The 24,329-nt window shown below is 42.9% G+C and overlaps 1 protein-coding gene and 1 long non-coding RNA gene across 3 annotated transcripts in view; both read left to right on the forward strand.

The window, feature by feature from the left end:
* Positions 1-24,329, forward strand: part of LOC135378490 (sulfhydryl oxidase 1-like) — a 157,867-nt gene that overhangs the window by 40,894 nt on the left and 92,644 nt on the right. The window contains exons 5-7 of the mRNA XM_064611544.1: positions 1,848-2,008; positions 3,593-3,712; positions 9,324-9,447. Coding sequence (XP_064467614.1) covers positions 1,848-2,008; positions 3,593-3,712; positions 9,324-9,447 — 405 coding nt within the window. The remainder of the gene's footprint in view (positions 1-1,847; positions 2,009-3,592; positions 3,713-9,323; positions 9,448-24,329) is intronic.
* LOC135378491 (uncharacterized) lies at positions 9,454-12,316 on the forward strand. Of its 2 annotated transcripts, XR_010418413.1 has the most exons (7): positions 9,454-10,461; positions 10,551-10,690; positions 10,805-10,943; positions 11,023-11,121; positions 11,391-11,481; positions 11,616-11,658; positions 12,005-12,316. It is a non-coding gene; the product is annotated as an uncharacterized LOC135378491 (long non-coding RNA). The 2 variants fall into 2 exon arrangements; XR_010418412.1 differs by having other exon boundaries at positions 9,454-10,690.

A 24,329-nucleotide genomic window follows, 5' to 3' on the forward strand; every position in this document is an offset into this window, starting at 1 on the left:
CTTGAACTGGCAGCATACGGTTGAAGCTTTCCAGGTATATGGCCTCCCGTTCTTCTGTGGCAGTTTTACCCGAAAGCCCCAAATTAAAGAGTTAATTAATGCAATAAATGCAAATTATTCATCTAGTAGTTACATACTCTCTCCGAGGTCATGTCGGCCTGGCCGTACAACCAGCCTGCAAAAACGGCATACATGCTGGTGTCGTAGCTTTCATATATAAAAAAAAAACGATCTGTAACGGATAAAAAAGATATCATCTGCCACTTTGTTGCACATCTTCTTGCTGTGACAATACTGATGTAATGCGTGTAAATATCAGTCATACGCTCACCTAATAATTATGTTGTTTCCTGAAAACGATGTGTCCTTTCATGGCAGAGATTTCGAGATTTGGGATTTCCGACTAATCACCATGGTGTGGCTAATGTCCTGTTTCATCGCACGTAAAACCACAAAAGACCAATCGTCACTAATCCAGCGCCAATTTTTGGGATAGACTTTAGTCGTAAATTGTTCTTCTATCCCTGAGACGACGCACTGCTAACAGCCGTTTCATTGGTAGTTTCGTTCTCTCTTCATTCGTTGCTGCACTAGGCCCAGCCTCAGGTACTCCATCTCTCTCGAAACACTACTTGGCGCACGGAGCAGTTGCGTAACCGCGGCGTTTCTCCACTACCTGCGTGATACCGGTCTCCATGCATTGCAGCCTGTGACATCGTGTGTGGGACGGCGGAAGATATCTGATGTCCCCCATCGCCTTACTTTTAACTACCGCAGGACTCCGCACTAACGAATCATTTAATAAGCAATAGCAAGCCGTCCATTCTGGCCGGCCTTTCCTTTGAAAATAAATAGATCCCCCCCCCCCACACACACACACACTACGGCACGCCACACTGCTCCGCATGAAAAGGACCAGGGGAATTCAAAATTCCGCTTCCTGCCGTCCATTCGCCTATGAGGAAAACCCCACCACAGAAACCTAAGAAAACTGAACGACTTGCTCGTAGACTGCAGCTTTACAAAGTTTACCGCGAGAAACATTTAATGTCCATCCACCGAAAGAAAACAGGAATAATCGTGGTGATAACTGCGCCATTGTGCAATAACGAAGCACCAAAATCCTTTTTCCAAGTTCCTTAATCGTTCTACAAGTATTCATCAAGCGCATGAAAAGTATTTCCGGTTGAACACCGTAATGACGTTAAACAAATAACAATTAACGGAGCTGGCTTGAAATGTGGACGCATCTGTATTGTAGGAACTTAACAAAAACGCACTGCGGTAGTACACAAGCTACAAGTGTTAGCAAGGAGTATGCCACATTACTAATAAGTGGTGTATTCTACTTTTCCACGTGCAATTCCTCAACGAGTGTGTCAACGTTCTAAGCATCGCCAGTGTGACTCCACGTCCGCAATAGCACGTGAGCTGAACTATCCCGTTTATCAACCGACATAGGGCCATTCTGAACGTGATGTGTTGTTCCACTCACTGACAAGTCTTGCCTTGCTACTTACTTCTACTGAATACCCTTGCAATGCACCACTAAATATTTGTGCGATTCCTATGTGCAGTTTGCTAGCACAAGAATGGCACCGTCAATTCCTATGCATTCTAAAAGGTTCCACAGGTTCGCATTACGCTTGCGATGAGGCCGTTTACATTGGGTAGGTTCACACTGATAGCAGCGACGACCACTCTACTAGGCTCTGATCGTTGTCTGACAAAGTCAAAAGAGGGTGCACAAACATGAATACAGAGTGGATCCGCCACCGCAGAATCACTTGCCATTCCAGTTTTTCTGGATCCGTTGATGCCACAAGTTGACTGTCTTCTTTTCCCAGTTGATTCTGGACTACAGTAACTCCAGCACAACAAAGTCATTCCGTGTCCTGCCTTCCAACAGGGCTCTGTCATCAGAGCTCCAAGCATTAGGCACAGCCGGTGAATACGCCACACTCTACGTCATCAATGAAGGTTCACAAATACCAAAAATATTGGCCAGGTAAGTCGTTCCTTAGAAAACTGTTGTTCGAGTGCAACATGACGTTTGAAAGAATCTGTAAACACGCAAAAACATGCCACCCTAAAATACTTGGGTGAGCGAGAGAAAAGAAAAGTGTTCACCTTCAACACGTTAACATAGCATGGCATTAGTGGGTATTCTTGGAAATTGTGTAACTGCGCAATAACAATTACACCTCAACTTACAAGGGCACTAAAGTGGAAAGATTTCTCCTGGCGCGATGAAAAGCACCGTTACCTTGACAGTAGCACACAAGGAACGCGACTCACCATGCGTGATTTATGAGCGGGATAATCTTCAGTTTACGCTTTTTCTCTCCGTCTCCTTCTCAAGAATGCAGGCAATGCGGAGCCCTCTCTCATTGGTGTTCGCAAACGATTTGTTCAGTCATCGCGGGGCCGGCATCGAGACCAATCCGAACCCTCTCCGCATTCAGGGCCTTCTTGAGGAGGAGAAGGAGAGTGAAACAAAATTGGACATGCTGTGATACAGGGCGTTCGTGGTGGAAGACTACGAAACGTGTGATGTAGCGACTGCTATGCGCTTCAATCGCCGGCTGCCATCACCGCACAAAGCTCAACAAAAAAATTCGTATTTCCTGTCTGAGGTCGGTCGCAGCTGTTATCCAAGACGGAGCTTTCTTTTATTCAAGAAATAAACTTTAATTTGAATTTTGAGCAAACAAGCGAGCTGGTGTAGGGGCGTTGTGGGGTAGAGATGTGCGAGATATTGTGAAAACATGTATTTAAAATACGTTACTAAGCAATGGGGTTAAAATGTACTGAAGATACAGTCCAAATACTTTGAAAGGACAGCAAATGAAGTAGAATAATGAACGACCTGAAAGAGTATTTGGGATACGTTTAGGGTAGTAAAGGATTGGTAACCCGAGAGGTTGGTCTTTTTTTATGTTCTATTGAAGCGTAGGCATTATTGTCACGCAGTAGGATTTTGATCCCTGTAATTTCACAAAATTCCCTGCAATCCATTGAAAACAAAATTTTCGAGAAATAATGTCAGATTTGAGAACATGACACTGTACCAGATGACGGATTCCTAACGGATAGCGGAATCCGTGGAGTCCGTCCGCAACGTAAAATGGAAAGGACGCGGAGTTGAGTTGAGCGGACGAAAGTTGAGAAATTTAACATGGTACGTGGTACATGGAGAAATTTAACAAGGTAAACAAACAATGTATTCGCGTATCTAGAACAAAATACGGCAAAAGGCATCCCAGATAGAATACAAAAACTCTTCGGAAGAAGTACTGAGTAAGATAGTAAACTAACAAAAGCATTTAAATTACATGAGTACTGTATTCAAGACATCTACCAGACAATTGTGGGTAACATCACCTTGAGTTTGGGGCGGTATCATGTAATGGATACATATCATGGAGTAAACTTCATAAATAACCACAGAATCCCATTTTCTGCTTCAACTTGTGAAAAACACAAGAGCGGATCACTAATCAACAAAGGAATATTTTGTGAATGAAAACAAGGCGCCTTTTCGTCCTGAGCTAGATTTTCTCTTACCCTTCACGCCTTTCTCTTCCCGTAGAGCCTCGACTGCAGAAGGAGCGAGAGAAATTTTCCAGGCTGCCCTGTATCACGAACAGACAACTACGGAGTCACCAGATATCCAAACAACCACACTCCGCATTCTCGCAGACCCCACAAAGTGAGAACGTCATTCCGGTTTAATGCATCATGCTGAAACCTTCGATGACGAGCATGTTATGGTATACATAGGGGCCTATATATATATATATATATATATATATCTTGAGAAGTTGGAGTTGGATCGGACGGCTACGTAATTATAGTTGAAATAAATGGGAGACAGAAGACGAAAGTAGGGGAAGTAACAAAAAAGGGGTTTATTAAAACTTAAAAATCATAAAAGTTAGGGAGGATGTCTACGTTACGGCGGAAGCTCCGCCTTCTTCGGGACAAAAGAGCTAAATGAGCGCTAATGAGAGCTAAACTCTTTTGTCCCGAAGAAGGCGGAGCTTCCGCCGTAACGTAGACATCCTCCCTAACTTTTATGATTTTTAAGTTTTAATAAACCCCTTTTTTTGTTACTTCCCCTACTTTCGTCTTCTGTCTCCCATTTATTTCAACTATATATATATATATATATATATATATATATATACCGGACATATACCCGACGACCTCGTGCATGCTACGTGATGCAGCTTTCGCGTTTCGATGTGCGCGGATGAAAAGAGGGAATTTTCTGCACCTGGTTTACACAGGGCACTAACCAGTGATGAGCAGAGTAGGGGAGACCGGGGAGAGCTGTCACAGTTTTTACTTGTGACCTTCCTATGAAGAAAATACGTTCGTCAGGCTGATGAAACCAACGCTGAATTTTAGTGCGATCTTTTGGTTACATATTAAACTAGAGCTGGCTTTAAAGCACAGTTTAAAGACACATTTGCGCGGAGGCCGTCAAGTGTGACAATACGCCCCAGTAGCGGGGCAGGTTGTCACACGGGCTGGGGCAGGTTTTCTCAGTTGCATTTTCTCGTAATCTTTATTTTGGAGGCGTACCGAACGGAATACCATTGGAAGTGCGTCTGGAAAACATACTTAGCGAGCAGAGAAGGACCTTACATTTTATATTTCCACGTCTGTCCTAGCTGTACGGGATTCATGAGAGCCATTATATGTACTAGCCATTATATATACTGGCTGAGAGACCTGCATTGTAAATGTAAAAAGCGGCACTAAATTATTACACAATCTCTACGATGTGCTATATAAGTTACGAAGCATTTTCTCGCTGATATAGATCGCGCTCTCAGTTACTCTACCAGCTGAAGTACGTGATCATTTACCCCACCTCATATGGGGCAACTGACCCATACGACACCTGCAATCACTTTACATCTGCAGTGGACTTAACTGTGGAACGTATTCCCCTGAAAATCCGTGAAAATATTTCCGAAAGTTGAATAAACATTACAGAAACGTGAGTTCTCAAGAGCTTCAGTGTGTGTAGTACAAAATTTGAAAATTGCAAGAACTGAAAATTTTACTTACTCGTGACTGAAACAAGACTTGTGCGGTGTGTACCTCGTCATACTTTCCGTGACAATTATTATTATTTTTTGTTTTTTTAGTTAGTGGTTGCTCGCGCCGCTAACAAAGAGCTCGAAAACGGCTCAGCTACCCGCTTCGTTTTCTTTCAGTAGCGAATGTGACAACTCTCCCCGGTCTCCCCTACCTCAAAATTGCGCTTACAGTAAAGTACCTCGTATCTTGCACCTGTTGTACTTCAAGTACAGTACGAAACGCCATATACCACAGATGTAGCTAAAGTAAAGTACGAAGTCCTTGGCAATGTACTTCAAAGTACCCACAAAGTACATTACAAATTTAGGTCGTATCAGTGGACGCTTCGACACTTGGTGGAGATAAAAGGTGAGCTAACTATTGCTTTACAAAGTTGGAAGCAATCATTTTTGTCAAGCGCTAGTGGGAAAACATTGGTAGTTTACAGCAGACTGATTCATATGAACCCAAACATATAATCCAATTTGTATTTACAGGTAGACAGAAAATCAGCTCTGCTAGCGAAAACTATATTATTATTTCGCAAGTTGTCCTCCTGAATAGTGCGCGACGTGCTCGTACTGGTCTCTGAACGAAGCAGATTGAGAAGTAGGCTGATACAAAAGCACAAAGGAACAGGAACTAGACACCTTTTTTTCTCTTCTTTTTTCAAATTACACACTGATATTTTTACAAGATTTGCATTCGCATTTCCAACTGAGTGCTTGAAGGAAGGTACCGAAGAATAGTACTTAAAGTGCACTACAAGGTACACAAATTGAAACCTACTTCAACTAGAGTACAAGTACTGCGAAACGTAGTTAAAGTAGTAATTGAGCACTTGGTAATCCCCATCACTGGCACTAACACGGCGTTGTCGAGTGAGCTTTCGTTGAGTTGAGTTGATAAGAAAAAAAAACGGGGAAATTGGCACCGATTACGAGTGCCTATTTCTCCACGTTGCAAATCGTGCACTGCCATTTCTGACACAATGAGCACGTGGCCAATGCTACGCGGGGAGCTCCAGTTTTCTGCAGGGTGTCCCAGAAAATGTGTCATTGAATTATAACAAAAAAGCTACACCACCTGGAATCGTGTGATCAACGGCATTTGTTCTTACTAGGTTTTTGCCACCTCCTGATGTGAATGCTGTGTAACCTAAGTTTAATTATGTAATTTTTTGCGAACTCGAGTCTGAAATTTGCCAAGTAAAGGTCACCTTTTTACTTCACCAATGTGAAGAGCGTGCCTAATTTACTGAAATTAATGACAATTGAGAGGGATATTCAAGAGCTATCCCATCGGAAATAATAGCCGAACATCATGCTCTACGGGGCAACCAGTGGATAGCGCGCCAGGAATTTTTCAGCACAATCGTTGTCAGTCGGACGAAAGGAGGCTGGAAACCCAGCCCACACCGGCATAGCCGAAAGAGATAACACAGGCATGGCTTATCGCGTCCGGCATTCGCTTGGGTCATGCTTTCTCTCTGCCAATTTCAGGAGCTGTCACTTTTTTTACTATCACTGTGTGGGCTGGGTCTGGGACCTCCTTTCAACGGACTGGGAGCGATTGCGCTCAAAAAGTCGTAGCGCGTTATGGTCCGGTGCTCTGAAAAGCGTGATGTGCGGCTATTTTTTCCGATGGGATAGGTCCTGAATATCACTGTCGATTATCATTAATTTGAGTAAATTAGACACGCTCTTCACATTGGTGTGGTAAAAAAGTGACCTCTACTTGGTGAATTTCCGACTTCAGTTCGCAAGAATTCGCGAAGTATGCGATGGGCTTCGGTGATCTCCCGGGTGATTTGATGCCTGGCTCTCCCTGACAGTGGTGCCCCGAAAATCAGGAACACAACCACATCTATCGCAGTGGTATGCCAGATTATCCGAAGGCACATTTCTTAGGCTGTAGGAGTGTTCCTGAAGTCTAATATTTAGGCACCTGCCCGTCTGGCCTATATATACTCTATTGCACGACAGAGGAATGCTGTACACAACCCCAGATGAGCAAGGCACGAATTTCTGAGAATGTGCAATGTCACACGGATCCTCCCGTTCTGCCTTTTTGACCATGGCGCAAAGGCCAACTACCTTTTTAGGGGCCGAAAGGACCCTAGGCCCGTGCCCTAGGCACGTGTCACCTGATACCGGTTGTGTACGTATGTCTTCTTTTCCTGCAATACAGTTCAGTTGTGAGTGACGCTTGTGTGTGTGTACCTTCAGTCCTTGTCTTTCGCGTCCCAAAATATTGCAGTATGCTAAACCAACTAGCCCAACTTTCTGCGCTTGTTCAGTTCTTTTCAGTGTCGCCTAGGCAAAAGCCTAGTATGACTTCGCCACGCAAGTCATCTAAAACAGCATCACCAAATCTAACTAGACGTAAGGGTCGGCTTGCATAAACTTAGAGTACCAGTGTCACGCTTAATCTCAATCGCCTTGCCAGTCCGTTGAGCACCAGCTCGCTGCTCGTGAGGGAGGTGAGGCGCAGCCAAAGTTATTCAGAATTAGTCTTAGGGAGCGTTAAATAGCGGCTCTACGCAGCGCGATCGGTGCGTCTACTCAACGGTCCTTTGGACCCACGAGCGCGATGAGCGCCCAGGTCATGTTTACAAGGCAACTCATTGGTTTTCCGAACTCGTCTTCCTCCATACGTCACGCTCCCGCTCCGACCTGCTAGCTGGAGCGTCAGAGTTCATGAAGAGTGCGACGCTCCGGAAAAGGAGTGACACCGTTTAGTATAAAGGAGCGCGCTCCCGGCGCTCTCGAGTTACTACGTAACGCGACCTATTGTGCAATAGACTATAGACAATAGACGTACAATAGACTCGTACTCAACGTTTGTGCATGCGGAATAGAGGTCCCTCTACACCGTCGGACTGCGTGACGCGCACTCATGTTGCCATATTCACTTAATGGCATTTTACAGAAGTGTTTGGCCGAATGCACCGATGACGATTTTCGTCTTTTGCTATCTTTCTTTCAACATGTCGTTGAATTCCACACTCGTCGTTTCCTCATTCATCATCATTAATTTATCTGTTGTTGTTGTTGACGTTGAATTTAATTGCGAATTTTCCTGGTTGATTTGAGGCTTTTCCTAATCTGCGGTCGAGAAAGCGTGTTTTACTGGTCGGTACGGATTCGCATCGTGTGCTTCACTAGTCGTTCTAGGTAGACTCGCTCCGCGAGGGAGTGCTCCTTCCTGCCCCGCCGAGACTGCTAAGATTCGGCCGGAAATCCAACGAAAGCGTTATCATAACGTCGGCACCTTCAAGGCCAAGCAACAGAAAGTGCTGAGCAAGCTCCTCGCAGCTACGGCTTCCACAGGCTCTTGGCTAGAGCGGGATTATTTTTCTGTTGGTTTCAATATGGTCTCTCCGTGCCTGATCTTGCTGCTCTGTCGCCAATTTGGGTGCTTCGTCAATATCGATAAGTCGGATTCACCATAAATGTGATAGATGTCCTTCCGACAATCTGAGCAAGTTGCTCATACTCCTGCAACTTCATCTGCCTCACGCGGTGCAGCACCCTCGGTCTTCTGTCCACTACTACTGTCGCACGCCGTGTTGTCAACGTGCTTTAATCGTGTTGTTATACACCTTCTTCCAGGCAGCCTCATACCCAGCGCTACAATAGCCAACACAAGCCAGAAAGGATGAAAACCATGAAACACAGGAAGGATACGTCCCGTTTGTTTTCCTTCTCTCTGGCTTGGGCGATCAACTGTTGTCAACGCGTCACCCGGTGAAACTGCGCTGCGCTTTCAATATGGCGGCGTCCATGAGGGAAGTTGAATGACGGCAGTCCGCCATTGCGAAAACAGAATAGCAAGTGAGAACGGCGTGACAGTGAGGACACTCTCTAGCTCCTCCTTGACAGGCTGGGACTACACATCGCCCGAGACGTGTGCGAATTTCTGTACCTGACACACCACGGCGTATACACCGCACTTTCTCGTCCTGAAATCGTCGGGAAATCGTCCCATGCATTCCTCGCTTGAAACGAGGGACACCAACATAAAAGACGAACAGAGTGCAGCACTCTGTGGCATTATTTCCAACGCAGTACTGCAAATGTCGACCATTTAGAGCTGACACATTCTTAACGTGGATTGACAACGATGCAAGTAGTCTAACTCTGAGCTCTATGGTAGCAGTGTTTTGAAGTAAGCCGGCCGTTGTGTTGCGAACTTACTGCATGCTTTCAACATATGTACTCTTGCAGGGTGTATCAAGTTGACCTCGACAATGCACTGTACCTCACATTAGCTCAGGAAGTTCCAGTTCACACGACACTCAACGAAACCGAGTTACATGCCCTAAGAGACTTCATCGATGCACTGGTTGACGTAAGTGAAAAACAGAAAAAAAAGAAAGATAGAAGAACAATCATGCCTCATTGGGCTTTTTTATGCTAGCGGTGTATTATATTTTATGTGAAGAAACAAGGAAACAATAGTTTGGCAAAACTAGCATAAAATAATATTTTGATAAGGCTATGATCCGAAAGCGAAGAAGGAAAAATAACTAGTTGGAAATTGCGTTGTTGCAGCTCTACCCCCGTGCACACAGGGTACCCTCATAATACCCTTGCTTCATATGATGAGTCCATCTTCAATAAATGATGGAGTTAGGTTCGATATCCTTCGAGCTACCCTTCTTAAATGTGCAGTTAACGATACGCGTTCTGTGTTCCTATCGCTTTCCTTCACATATTACGTTAAGTAAGAGTCAAATAACGTTAAAACTGTTTGGTGCTGCATTAAAATCGATAAAACCCCACTGCAACCTAAAACACTTACACACAGGTAACACATGGTGCGCTAGTATACGTCTAAAAATGGGTGAACTTGAGACTTTAGTAATACCGATAAATTTAGACGTCTACAAGCTGTCCATAACGCTATACATTATTTATACGTCTAAGAAGGTGTGGTCTACGAGACATGGCCGAGATACTTCGCAGTAGACGTCTACCGTTAGACGTCTAAAAGCATGTCACACGTTGACCACATTTAGACTTGCATCACAAATGTATGCAAATATTTTCACTGGAGCTATAATACAAGGTTGCCTCTGTGCTTTGCGAAAAATTATCAAAGTAGTTTGTTGTTGCTGCTGTCATGACAGAGCGACTACAAACCGTTTGTCTTGCAACCGTAAGGCTCAGCGCGGTTGAATTCGATTGTTATTTGCACTGACCACATGAACAACCTAGTCTGATAAAGTTACAAGCAGGCAAAAGAAAATGTGACTGCGCAAGAGTGCTGCAATGAGACGAAAACATAAGCGCGAAGAAGCCCTCGGCGCACCAGTTTGGAAACGGCGTCTGCAGAGGGCGCCGCCAGCGGCGCAGCGCAACGGTCAGTGTTCAAATTTGTTCGCTCAGTTGCTGGAGCTCACGCTCGCTACTGAAGTGTTTCGAAGTTTACTAAGTTTATTTCTTGCATAGTGTCGCGCGTATCTTTTCTTGCAATCTGTGGGTCAACCGGACAGTTCTGGCATCCTGTCCAATACAATGAGCGATATCGTTAAGCGCTGCTGTAGCGGGGAGGCAACGTCCCTTTGTTCGCCGGACTTCAGGTTTCAGGGGTGAGTTTTCTTTCTTTCTTGTCCTTTGCTTTCAGATTTGCGCCTGCTTGTGTTCACAATCGCATGCGATATCATATGATCACAGCAGCTGAATATCGTTTTCTTTCTCTGCAGCATGATGTTGCGAATGATTGACGAACACAATAAGAATGTGGGACTGACCTAAATGTGTTAACAAGATTGTCGGTTACGTTCAATGCTGTCTGTTCAGCGTGGTTGCAACGAACAATATGGAGATTTGGGACTGACCTATGTGTGTGTTAAGATTCAATCGTTTGGATACGTTGTTGGCTCGGGTACCTCTTGGATTCACGTCCTTATTATTTTTATAGGTGCTGTAGAGTCTTGGAATGAAGGTCACGATTACTACGCCTGGCCTGTGACCCATTTGTTGGCACTTCAGCTCAGCTGGAGCTACGATCACATTTTAGGTAAACGAAAACAGTTACCTCTCCAGATCTGTTGTCCCCTAGTGTTCTATGTGCTCGCTACTCTGTGCTGTTGTCACTAATCTATGCTGACCGTGTTCCAGTGAAATATGGGTGCAGTGACCATTTTGCCAGTGGCAACAGGGTTAAGATTATTGCATTTGTATTTAAAACAGTGCGTATGTTGAGCAGTTCTTTCATTTGATATATGGCTGTCAAAAACAGCACACATTATGTTGGCGCTGTACCTCATGGTTTCATGTATTTTATAGGTACTTCCAGGCTCATACGACGAACACAACGCCTGTCCTGTGAGCCATTTGTTGGCACTTCAGCTTAGCTGCAGCTACGATCCCATTTCAGGTAAACAAAAACCGTTACCTTTTCTAATCTGACTGTGCTGTTGTTCAATACCGCTGTATTTTTATGTGCTCGCTAATCTGATGCTCGTGTGAGTCTCTTGTAAATACTTTGTTGTCAAAGAGCTTCAGTTACAGATGGAGAGTCTGAACTGCATCGGATTCATGTCATCTATGTCATGTAAGTGCAGGCTGTCAGACTGATTATTTTTCAGATTCAGTCACACAGTTTCCTTTTTAGCGTGTGCGCATTTTGATTTGGGGAGTATAGGATGTGTCACTTCACGATCTCTTTGGTAACCTCATCTTTCGTCTTCGAATGGTCAGTCGGGAGTCAAATGGGTTCTGCACAAGCAACTATGATCCGACATGTATGGATAGGGAAGTACTTGACACTTGCATAGTGCCTGAATAAAAAATATGCATACATTTCAGTTCTGCAGTAAACACCTGCAAACAAGCTGCATTCAACACTTTTACATACATGCATTTATAGTGATATCACACATTGTCTTTTCTATTTTCAGTGTACCTCGGAAACGTTCCCTCCTGCTACCCACAGCCGTCTACCACCCCACACGTGTGTAAAGTACTGGTTGCCTTTGGAGCACTCCAGCATGGACCCAAAGGCAGAGGCAATGCTTGCAGCTACCAGTGACACAAGTGCTGCGATTTGTGTACATGTACATTACTATCTACTTCGGAAGAGTACCAAGATTTCTTGGTATGTGATTCTACAATGAGGGGAAGTGCTCACGATGTCTGCTAACTTGTCCGCATGTTTGGAAGTCAGTGTTTGCCCGGTATGTTCATAGAAATAAATCTTTTACCAACATCCATGCTGCCTTTGTAAGACATGCTGTGTATGAACCACAGATAGGTGCATGTGAGGCACATATACCTGGACGAACCAATACATGGGCCACTAACACCAAAATCTAGGCATAAAATATGTATAATTTTAGACATCATGGCTAATACATATCTATATGACGGCTCAGTGGATAGATAAGTACTGTCCCATTTTAGACGTTTGGTCTAAAAAAGGTCTAAATCGATGCTACAATTATCCGGCTATTAGCTGTATTTTAGCGTAACGTTAGCTGGGCTAGGGGACGGATACGGAGCAATAGAGCTACTTTGTTAGACGTGTAATAGACATTCCCCACAAGTCTACATTTACACGTCTTTCAGACGTAAACCAGTGCACCACGCGTTGCCTGAGCAAGGACAGAGAAGACATGTGTCTTGTTGCTTTAAGTGTTTTGCCATGCACGGGGCATTTACCGATTTCAGCGAAGTCATGTTCAACTTTCCAATGTTATCGATAACATCTCATTAAAACCGAAGTCTCATTACCGTCAATCTCTCATTACGTCCGACAGTCTCATTTCTCCAATAGTTATTTAATCTTCAAGTGTCTTATTACAGAAAATCGTAGTTCGGCCGAAGGTGCGGCATAAAGAAAAAGAGAAGAATAAGACTGCGCCGTGTTAGCAATCACCGTGTTGTATGCGTCCTAGTAGGCCTGTAGCTCCAGGCCAGGCGGCGTTGCGACCAGTGGACGACAGCGCTGCATGTGGAAACAAATCGAAACATTGGTCCGTACTCAAGAGTGTTTCGGTTTCGCTCTGGCGCAACCAAGCAATGTATCGCATCCTTTGTGGGTTTGAAAAGCAGGAGGCCCTTGACGATGTTTTCAGAGAATCGAAGGGCCAGTTACTAGTCAAACATGCTTTCGGCGTCGATGACGCATCGGACGGTAACGAAATCGTCGTTAAAGCGAAGTCCATTTCTGATTAAGTGAAGGACAGCGTGGTTTATAACGTCGGGCTGGAGGTGAGTCGATGTGTAATATATGTACAGTCAACCCTCGATTTATGAACCTTCGATTTATGAATTCCCTCGTTTTATGAACACCAGCACAGGGAACCAAACTTTTTCCATTCATTTTTCCCTCGATTTATGAACCTCGATATTCGAATAATGAACGGAATTTCTGGGAACCAACTAGGAGTTGCCCAGCGTTTTTGCCCTCAATTTATGAACGGATCGTTCCGAGGTCAACAGAAACTTTCAAAGGGATAATTCCGTGGTCTTATGAATGACGCCTGAATGGACAAAACGTTTTCCAGGTATTGCACCCTCTGTTCTTAACACCTCGAAATCCGAACAACAAACGGGTTTTCCGAGGTCGCACAAGGGGCGACCAAGTGTTCCTGACCTCAGTTGATGAATAAGGTGGTCGCTGTCACCCGGAGATTAATAAACGGAGGTTAAAAATGCCGGAGGAAATCCGCGACCAGTCCAGTTCGAATGTGGTGACATCTCTTCTTTCCAAGATTGACACAGCGGAAGGCATGGTCCAAAGCAAAATTAAACAATTTAGTATTGCATAATAAACAGAGTGTGAATGCTCTAACGTCTGTTCTTTGTGAGATTGATACAGCAGAAGGCATGGTCAAAAGCAAAATTACACAATATATGGCATTATAAACACAATCCCAACTCGGAAATACTGTTCCATTTGCTCGATAGTACTCAGTTAACTGAATTTTCGATTTATGAATCCTTCGATTTATGAACGATTTTTCGGGGAACCGAGGGTGTTCATAAATCGAGGGTTGACTGTAAACTGTACATCAAAATGATATACCTGATCAGAAAAAAAACATTGAATGCACATTTTACCCGCACTGAAAGTTGATTTAACTCGATTTCGGTACCTTCTCATCACAGGTGTCCAAGTGCCCGTTCATGTTGCGTCGTGTACCTATAAAGCTGGAATTGCGGGAAAATGTAAGCGCGCAGCAGCAGTCTGATTCTACCTGAACAAGGAAGAAGAGGCGACATGTCCGGGGCAGCCACAAAAGTGGGGAAAGCCAAGCTGAAAGCCGCAGCGTGACATGACAAAGGGTATCGCACCACATAGCTCGAGACACCATCCAGTTAGATGAAGAATAAAAGGCATTGCCGACTTATTTTCCAGTACGTATGTATAATGTGGACAGTGTGCTTTCCTTTAGACGGGAGCCCGGGTGGAGCCGTTTCATATTGTATTTTTAGAGCTGATGAGGCTACAGTCATCTGTGCTGCATCGTTGATCATTTGCCGATTATATTTCTCTACTGAAGGCTGCTGCTGTGCTCTGCTGCATCGTTGATCGTTGGCTATTCTGTTAATGGTAATTCTTCAGCAGTTTATATGTGTCATCAACCAGCATTGTACCGTGTACCTAGTACGGTGCCTCAAAAACAATGGTTTATTGCTCTTGGTAATAAACAGCTTGCATCTGACATATTTCTGCTCGTTTGTGTAATGTTTACCTGTACAGGTATATCAACCACATGTCTCCCAGCTGCAAAAGAAAACTGCCTGGTTATATCCTTCACACGTACCCAGGCATAGTTTGTCTACTCGCTGAGATCGTTGAGTTTGAACAGAGGGGGCCTTACAGACGAACTGTAAAGAGGTTCTGAACGGCACTTTCGACAACGTAGTAACGGGAGAGCAAACGGAGAAGCTATTTGATCTCCTAAAGGTCATGAGAGGGACACACACGGTGTTTCATTATGGCATCCCAACAAAAATGCCAGGGGGTAGCCTCACAGCGCCATGTCTCCTGGAGAACATAAGGAAGTAAGAAATAAGTAAGTCAGGTCAATGTTTTTTTCGAAGTAAACATCACACTGCACGAAGACCCTCGAACATAGCTGCAAGAACAACCGGCGGGAGTCGATGCCCACAATAGGGCTCGGTTTCACCAACGCTCGTTAACATTGAACCGAGATCAAGCGTTGTTAAAACATGAAGAGAACGCCCAATTCTTTTTGTAAACGTTAGTTGGTGACGTGATGAATGTTTCAGTAACAATAACTCCCGTTTGTGAAGCGCAGTTAAGTGTTACATTAAAGTTAAGGGACCATTGATCTCCGTTCAAGTGTTATTCGGCATTGGTGAAACCGGGCATAAGCCTTTCATATTTCCTTCTAATCTGCATGCGTTATGGTCGCAATAATTGTTTAGAAGAATTTGTGATAATATCCAAGTAAATTTATATCGAAAGTTGTTTGGGTATAACTCTACATTACCTCCAGGTGGAATGCAGACCGGAAACTTTGCGTCGTTTTTACGGTGTACAGACGCAGTTAATGCTTTCCCCCTTTCTGTCTCCCAACGTTTTCCGAGGAAGCGATAAAACTTGATTTTTGGAACGCTACCTTCGATGTTTTGGAATCTGTTATGGTAGCCACCGACGCAATGGTACTGTGTTCCCGATTTGTGTTGCGGTTTGCCGTGCGTTGGCAATCTGAAAGGCGCATATTTAACCATGATACATGCTTGGCTGCCTGGCTGTGCGGACCAGTCGCTGCTCCCGCTCGGGTCCCGATTAGCGCTCACATCGCCGGGCAAACTTGAACGCAACAGGCATACGGGCGCTTTAAGTGACTTGTCCAGAGCGCGACTGTTTGGCACTCCTACCTTTAAGTGGTTATGCTCGTACTCCGAGTTTCATACGGGAGCGCGCTCTTCGCACCCCAGCTTTTGGAGCATGCACGCAAAAGGGGTACCGCGCTCCGTCATGTGACCTCTTTCCTCCTCTCCACGAAAGCGATGAAAGAGAACGCTGGACAGTGGGGCGGCAGCAGAGCAGAAAGAATAGAAAAAAGAGAAAGGGAATAACAGCAGTCCAGCGAGCGTGTCCAAGTGCTGCTCAATAGCTGCTCCAGGAGTACGAAACTCGGAGCGCCAAGATGAAGTAAGAGAGCAGCTACTTAACGCGTCCACTGGACTGCTTAACGCGTTCCATACTATGTCATTGGATATTTGTATCTGTGACATGCATTCGGTCCCGGTATTCACGCAACATGCGACTCATTGATTGTGTAAGCAAGCCGTTGGTGTGCATTCCGAGAAGGTTACTCGACAGGAGATTGTGCGAGGAGCTGCCTTTTACAATTCGTCCTTACGAAATGTTAAAATAGTACATGAGGTGTTCTACATCGCGACGTCCGCTCTCTTCGGTGACGGTATCACAAGCTATGTCGCCAACAAGACATTTTTACTGCTTATATGAGTACATATTGAATAGAGCGTTTTTCTTCTGTGTGTTTTTTTTTTTTTTTGCGAACGACCATTCAATGACCATGTATCGTACTGATGTCACAATGTTGTAAGCGTGTGCCATGTGGGGCTACATGCTTTTAGTAACGTATTACCTGGTTCGCAAATTCGGAATTACCCTACGGAACAATATGTAAATCCAGAATTCATATGTGATAAAGAAAAGCAAGAAGTGTTCCCTGCAGACTTCATGCTGAAACGTGAGTGCTCGGAACACTTGTGCAGTGGTGTGCGACGTCGATGGTTTAATCACACACGCAGAACAATTGCGGGCACATAAAACGTTATACGGTACCCGCAACCGGAAAAGGATACACTTTGCCATAAAATGTGTGCGGTTTTGTCGTTTGTAGGTAGCGCTAAGGGAGGGGACACGACCCTTGGTCACATTTAAACATGTATATAATCCACAACGTGATCCAGAAAAAAAACAAAAGAAATGTCCCGAACCATGCACATCCAATCAGCGTCGCGAGGCACCATGCATTCACGTATGGTAACAGTGTAGTGTGAAATGATATGCAGGAATAATAATAATAATAATAATTAAAAGAAATATGGTAACAGTAGGGGTTAGGTTGGGAGGGAGACCGGATGAGAGTTAGCAACATAGCCACCTGGCCCTGGGCCGACTTTTTTCGCGAATTTTTCCAGCGCGCGGTAGGTGGCGCATGGGAGGAGGGCTACCTGTGCGCTTACCAGTGGGCATTTTTCAGCCGGGGCCGACATCTTTCGCGATTTTTCCACCTGGGCCGTCTTCACTCACAATTTTTTTTCCGCTACAATAGGTGTGCGGTAGGCGGTTTACATGCAAGTATAGACATGCAAAGGATAGCCATACACAAAAGTACAAGTTAAAATATATATTTATTAATGGTATTAGTGCTGGAAATTATGTTGTGACTGTGTGTGGAGGAGAAAAACCCAGCCAAAAAACCTGAAGCAGAAGAAACACAATACGATACACGTAACAACGATTATACTTATTACAGGTACGATACAATAGCATTGAAGAGGTGCTACACATCAAACATAATATATTTTATTAACAGTAATCATACACACAAGGTTTCAATGAATCAGAATTAAAATGGAGTAGCACATTTCGTCAAAGAAGATATTCCTAATCAGCTACAAACAAAATTACAAGTTTTATTATAAAAAGTTTGAGTCGTGAGAACCATCATTGCAACACTGGAGTTTTAATTACAAGTTCTGATAAATGTAAGTTATTTCGAGCGCAATAGGGAATCTAAGGGTCATTTGTTTTGTTTCACCATTACACAGCTTTTAATTATTCAATTTCTTATTAAGTGAATAGCGCAGACATAAGGAAATAATTCGAATCAACACAACACAATCAATAGCTAGCACTAATAGAGAATCAAACCGACGTTTCCTCCAACATGTAGGGAAATAATACCTAAACAACACCATGTCAAAACGAGAAACGGACACCACATTTAAACAAAGAAGATATTAATGAATATGATTACAATCAAAATTACAAGTTGTGTAATAAAAAGTCTAATATTCCTACACATCAGCACGATCATTGCAACAGTGGAATTTTAATGACAAGTTCTGATAGGTGTAATTTCGAGCACAATATGCAAGCTAAGTTTAATATTCCAAGATGACATAAATTTAATTAATCAGTTTCTTATGAACTGAATAGCGCATACATAAGGAAATAATTCGAATCAACACAACGCAATCAAAAGCTAGCACTAATAGAGAACCAAACCGACATATCCTCCAACATGTAGGGAAATAATAGCTAAACAATATCATATCAAAACGAGAAACGGACACCACATTTAATCAAAGAATATATTCTTAATCAATGTGATTACAATCAAAATTAAAAGTTGTATTATAAAAAAGCCTAATATTCCTCACGTGACCACCATCACTGCAATAGCGGGATTTTAATTACAAGTGCCGATAGATGTATGTAATTAATTGTGAACAGCAGAAACCCTGGAAGACCATGGCACACGGACGACACGACGACACGAACACAAGAGGAAATAAAATCTATAACAAAGAACACTACATTTAATCAAAAACGATATCCCTAATCAATACGATTAAAATCAAAATTACGAGTTTTATTGTAACAAGTCTGAGTCGCGATCACTATTATCGCAACACTAATAATTTCCTCATTATCATATTTCTTGTTAAGGGTTTGAAGTAATTTCAAGCACAGTAGGGGATCTAAGTTGCATATATTTTGTTCCAACATGGCACAGCTTTTAATTAATCAATTTCTTATTAAGTGAATAGCGCAGACGTAAGGAAATAATGAGAAACAACAGGTAGAGGCAGGAAAATAATAGCGAAATAATCTATCAAAACGAGAAACATTACAAATTTAATACTGTGACTAGTACAGGCTTAGCGCTGAAGAACAGTTGAACACTCTAAGCGGCGCGTGCTCCAACACGTAAACAACAGAAGAGAATAATCTATCATTTTAACTGCCATAAATCCTCGTGACTTAATCTAATCGAGCACTATACATTTTTCATTCTAACAGACACTACAAACCTCACTTTGTTTTATGGATCCAACACAGAACATACATATGCTACGAATGAACTTCACCGCATAGCACTTTCCTAGCCAACGATCATCTCTAATGATATCTGCCCCAATTTGTTGAAGACGGGAGGCGTACGCCTGTTTTGTGACAGTTACGAACATTGAGCGCATATTAGCGCAATAGGGAAACTAAGTTTCATATGTTTTGTTCCAGCATTACTCAACCTTTAATTAATCAATTTCTTTTTTGCTGTGGTCGCTTGAATCCAGCGTTGATTAATGCAATCATTACGTTGTTCCCGTATTTGTATCGCTTCAGCAACTTGCGCTTTCTTGCGACGAACCTGTTTCGTTTCTTTGTATGAAGATTCTTGAATGGCGTACAAGAGAATTTTAGATGAAAATCGTCTGGTGGTCCGCCGCAGTTGATATGTTTCGTTGAGTTTCAATAAGTGATGATACATCAGACCTTGCACAACAATATTGAACTTCTGCTCATTCGTCAATGAACTGGTGAACATGCAAGAACTGGTAGAAGAAAATAATTGCGTAGTCGTGGTAGTGGAACATATCATGTAATAAGATTTTTTATGTACTTTCCATCTCAATAGTTAGGGGTAATTTCAACAAATCCGTAATGAATCGTGCAATATAGACCGCTTGTATATGATAATTTGATCTCACTGCTTTCTTGGTGAATGCAATGCTCATTGCAATGATTACAACTACATCTGGTCTAGTGTATTTCAATTCTTCAGCAGAAAACCTCAAAAACTCCGCTATCAATCACAGTGGCCCTTCCGATGTTGATGTACATATATTTTTATAACTATTGTAGATTCGGCATACAAATTCTTGCACCTTCAGTTCTGTAATTTGTACCATATCTCTGAATACGACCATGGACTCTCTAGGACGTATTGAGACGTATCTCTAGACATATCTCTAGGACGTATTGAAATGCAGTGATAATGGAATCGTTTCGTGGCTCTTCCTTTTCGAAGCAGTTTTTTTATCTCATCTTCCCATGACTTATGGTGATGAGTACGGAATCCGTCCATCTGTTCAATGTAGAGCAATTGTCTGTTGTTTTCGAGTGTGCCTCTACACTTATTAAAAAGCATATCAATGCTCATTTTATTGTTCAAAAATTTATTATCTGGTTTAGAATATTATTAATATCCACCTGCCGTGAGAATTATGGAAATTGATTTACAAAAAGATATGATGAGTAAGAAAGAACGTGTGCTTTCAATTATTCTATGTAGCCGACTTGTCATACACTTTCATGAAAGGCTTCCATTTCAAGCAGAGGATGTGGAAAGATAGTCATCCCCGTGAATAATGCTGACATCTATTTGCGATGTACTGCTTGCGACACGGTTGTCTAAAGTCAGCACCCCGTGCTTTATCCCATCTGAAATCTCGAGATATTGCAAGATCGTTTATTTCGGGTAAGAAATACGTGCCGCTTATGGTCCAGGTTTAAATACAATCATGGAACAACATTTTCGAGGGCAATCAAGGAAATATAGGCTGCAGAACTACTGACAGGCGATGCCAAACAACCGTGTCGCGAGCAGTACACTTAAATATATCGTCTTTGTACTATCTTATCTGACCTTGAGAGCATCCTGTTTGCTGAAAGAAGAAATAGTGCTTTACCGCCTACACTTTGAGTGATAAAGCCTGCACAGTTGCTTCGCTTTTGGTCGTATAGACAGAGAGATAATGTCTCCGAGCTTTAAAGAAAAACCGAGATCCTCTCATATTATACCGTGCCCGTGTGTTGAGTGCCTCCATCAAGGTAAGGTCTGTAGTGTGCGTTAGAATGAAAACTGTATAGTGTTCGATTAGATTAAGTCACGAGGATGATTTTATGATAGCTAAAATGATAGCTTATTCTGCTTTGTTGTTGTTTACGTGCCGCCGCCTAGAGTGTTCCTCTGTTCTTCAGCGCTAAGTCTGTGCCAGTCACAGTATTAAATTTGTAATGTTTCTCGTTTTGATAGATTGTTTCGCTATTATTTTCCTGCCTGTATCTGTTGTTTCTCATTGTTTCCTTACGTCTGCACTATTCCCCTATTGTGGTTGAAAATACTTAAAACGCTTAACAAGAAATATGATAATGAAGAAATTATTAGTGTTGCGATAATAGTGATCGCGACTCAGACTTGTTATATAATAAAACTTGTAATTTTGATTGTAATCGTATTGATTAAAAATATATTTCTTTATTAAATGTAGTGTCCTTTGTTATAGATTTTATTTCCTCTTGTGTTCGTGTCTTCGCGTCGTTCGTGTCCCATGGTCTCTGCTGTTCACAATTAGTAATTACATTGATTGTGGGAACTTCTCTTCCTTCTGTCCCACTCTCGGAGTCGTCCCCGACCCGTTCACCCTCCCGAAGGAAGTACAGACAACATCGTAAGGAGCAAAGCACTGGTTTATTTTACCATTCGATGCAAACCACAGGCTGGCTCAGCTCCGTCCCATGACCCAGCTCCTCCCGGGACTGTCCCGGCGCTTCCTTCTCCAGTCTTTTTACGCGTCAATCGCGCCACTCCAGCGCCCTGACTTTGGCACGTGTGTGGTCCCCCTCCGATTGCGAGCGGCTCATCTAATACACACTGCCATAGTGATAACCTCTGTTGCTCGAGATAACTCGTGGCGGCCTTGATAGAAGCTGCTGCTAATCTGGACAACATCTATCCGCACTTGTAATTAAAATCTCGCTATTGCAATGACAGTGGTCAAGTATCAGAAAATTACAATACAACTTGTAATTTTGATTGCAATCATACTGATCGTTGTTGATTAAATGTGGTGTCCGTTTCTCGTTTTGATATGATATTATTTAGCTATCATTCCGTACATGTTGGAGGATATGTCATGGATACATATGGAGGTTTGGTTCTCGATTAGTAGCAATTGATTGTGTTATGTTGATTCGAATTATTTCCTTGAGTCTGCACTATTCCCTTCATAAGAAACTGATTAATTAAATTTGTGTCATGTTGGAATATTAAACTTATCTTCCATATTGTGCTCGAAATTACTTACATCTATCAGAACTTCTAATTAAAACTCCACTGTTCCAATGATGGTGCTCACGTATAGGAATATTAGACTTTTTATAATACAACTTGTAATTTTGTTTGTAATCATATTGATTAATAATATCTTCTTTGATTAAACGTGGTGTCCGTTTCTCGTTTTGATATGGTATCGTTCCCCTATTATTTCCCTACATGTTGGAGGATATGTCGGTTCCATTAGTGCTTGCTATAGATTGTGTTGTGTTGATTCAAATTATGTCCTTACGTCTGCGCTATTCACTTAATTAGAAGTGGAATTATTAAAAGCTGTGTAATGGTGGAACAAAACATGAAACTTAGATTCCCTATTGTGCTCGAAATTACTTACATCTCTCAGAACTTGTAATTAAAACTCCATTGTTGCAATGATGGTTCTCACGTCTCACACTTTTTATAATGAAACTTGTAATTTTGATTGTAGTCGTATTGATTAAGAATATCTTTTTTGATGAACTGTGCTACTCCATTTTAATTCTGATTCATTGAAAACTTGTGTGTATGATTACTGTTAATAAAATATATTATGTTTGATGTGTGATACCTCTTCAATGCTATTGTATCGAAGCTGTAATAAGTATAATAGTTGTTATGTGTATCGTATTGTGTTTCTTCTGCTTCAGGTTTTTCGGCTGGGTTTTTCCCCTCCACACAGAGTCACAACATCATTCCCAGCACTATTGGCATTAATAAATATATATTTCCACTTGTACTTTTGTGTATGGCTATCCTTTGCATGTTTATACTTGCATGTAAATCGCCTACCGCACACCTATTGTAGTGGGAAAAAAATGTGAGTGAAGACGGCCCAGGTGGAAAAATGATGAAAGATGTCGGTCTGGGCTGAAAAATGTGCAACGATAAGCGCACGCGCGGCCGTCCGCCCACCGGTAAGCGCACAGGTAGCCCTTCGCCCACGCGCCACCCACCGCGCGCGGGAAACATTCGCAAAAAAAGTCGCCCCATGGTCAGTTGGCTATGTTGCTAACTCTCATCCGGTCTCCTTCCCAAACTAAGAGTACTACTGCTAACATACCTGTATCCAATGTCTTATCAATTTACTTCGACTCGGAGCTTACCATGGAATGCGCTATTCATAAGTTGCGTTTTGAATTCACGATCGCAGGTAACTCAAAGAATCCCACCTGACCTCCTTTACTTCTGTGAAAATGGCTCGCGTCATGGACGAGTATGTTCATTTCTCTGTGCATTACGTTTAGAATGCGACGAAAAGGGACTGTTTCAGTGGATTGGTATCTTGTGCTCGTTGTTGTTCGATATTTTGTTCCGATGGTACCTTCACTTGGGAACTAAGATATAGCACCAGGAGTACAAAACTCGCGAGTCCCTAGTGGGATAAAGTGAGGCGCTGCAGGGTTTTCAGGTCATCGGACATCGGAAAGCGTTACAAATTTAACGTCAGGACGACATCCGGTGGATAGTCCTTACTGATTTGTTCCTATGGGGGTGAATTTGTTTTCTGAGCGATGATTGCCGTATTGAAATTTGCGCGCGAGCGCCAAACCAGCGACACCGCGACCACGAAGAAGCTGGCGTCTCTCTTGGGTGGCTCCTGGCGTTTGAAGCGCTTTATAGTGTCGATTAATTCCAATGTTTCTTCTCGAAAAACGCTGGCCGGATCATGTCAGCATTTCCCAAAAGTCACAGCCGCCAGGGAAGATGCCTGCACAGCATTTGTGCTTAGCTTCTTGGTGTAGAAACGATTGGAGAGTTCGAATACCTCGTTCTTCGGATACCCGGTCAACGACAGCCGACAAGTAAGCCATTTGCTATTGCTTGTTCCCTTACAACACCGCACACCTGATAATAGAGCAGGATGCGCGCATTCACTTCGTGTTTTCCGGATAAGTACGGAACACTCACTCTAAATATCGCACCGCGTAGCTTTGTAAGTACGATAGTTGATTACATTCGTGAAACAAAATCATATTTCGTTTATGATTACATAACCGTGCGGTCATAACGTCTAATGTCATGACCCTACCTTACAGTGGCGGATTTACAGTGGTGGGGGCCCGGAGCAGCGTACATGGTGGGCTCTCTTCTGCTTGATCAGTATTTC

Source organism: Ornithodoros turicata, chromosome 1 (assembly GCF_037126465.1).
Source record: "Ornithodoros turicata isolate Travis chromosome 1, ASM3712646v1, whole genome shotgun sequence".
Classification (NCBI taxonomy): domain Eukaryota; kingdom Metazoa; phylum Arthropoda; class Arachnida; order Ixodida; family Argasidae; genus Ornithodoros; species Ornithodoros turicata.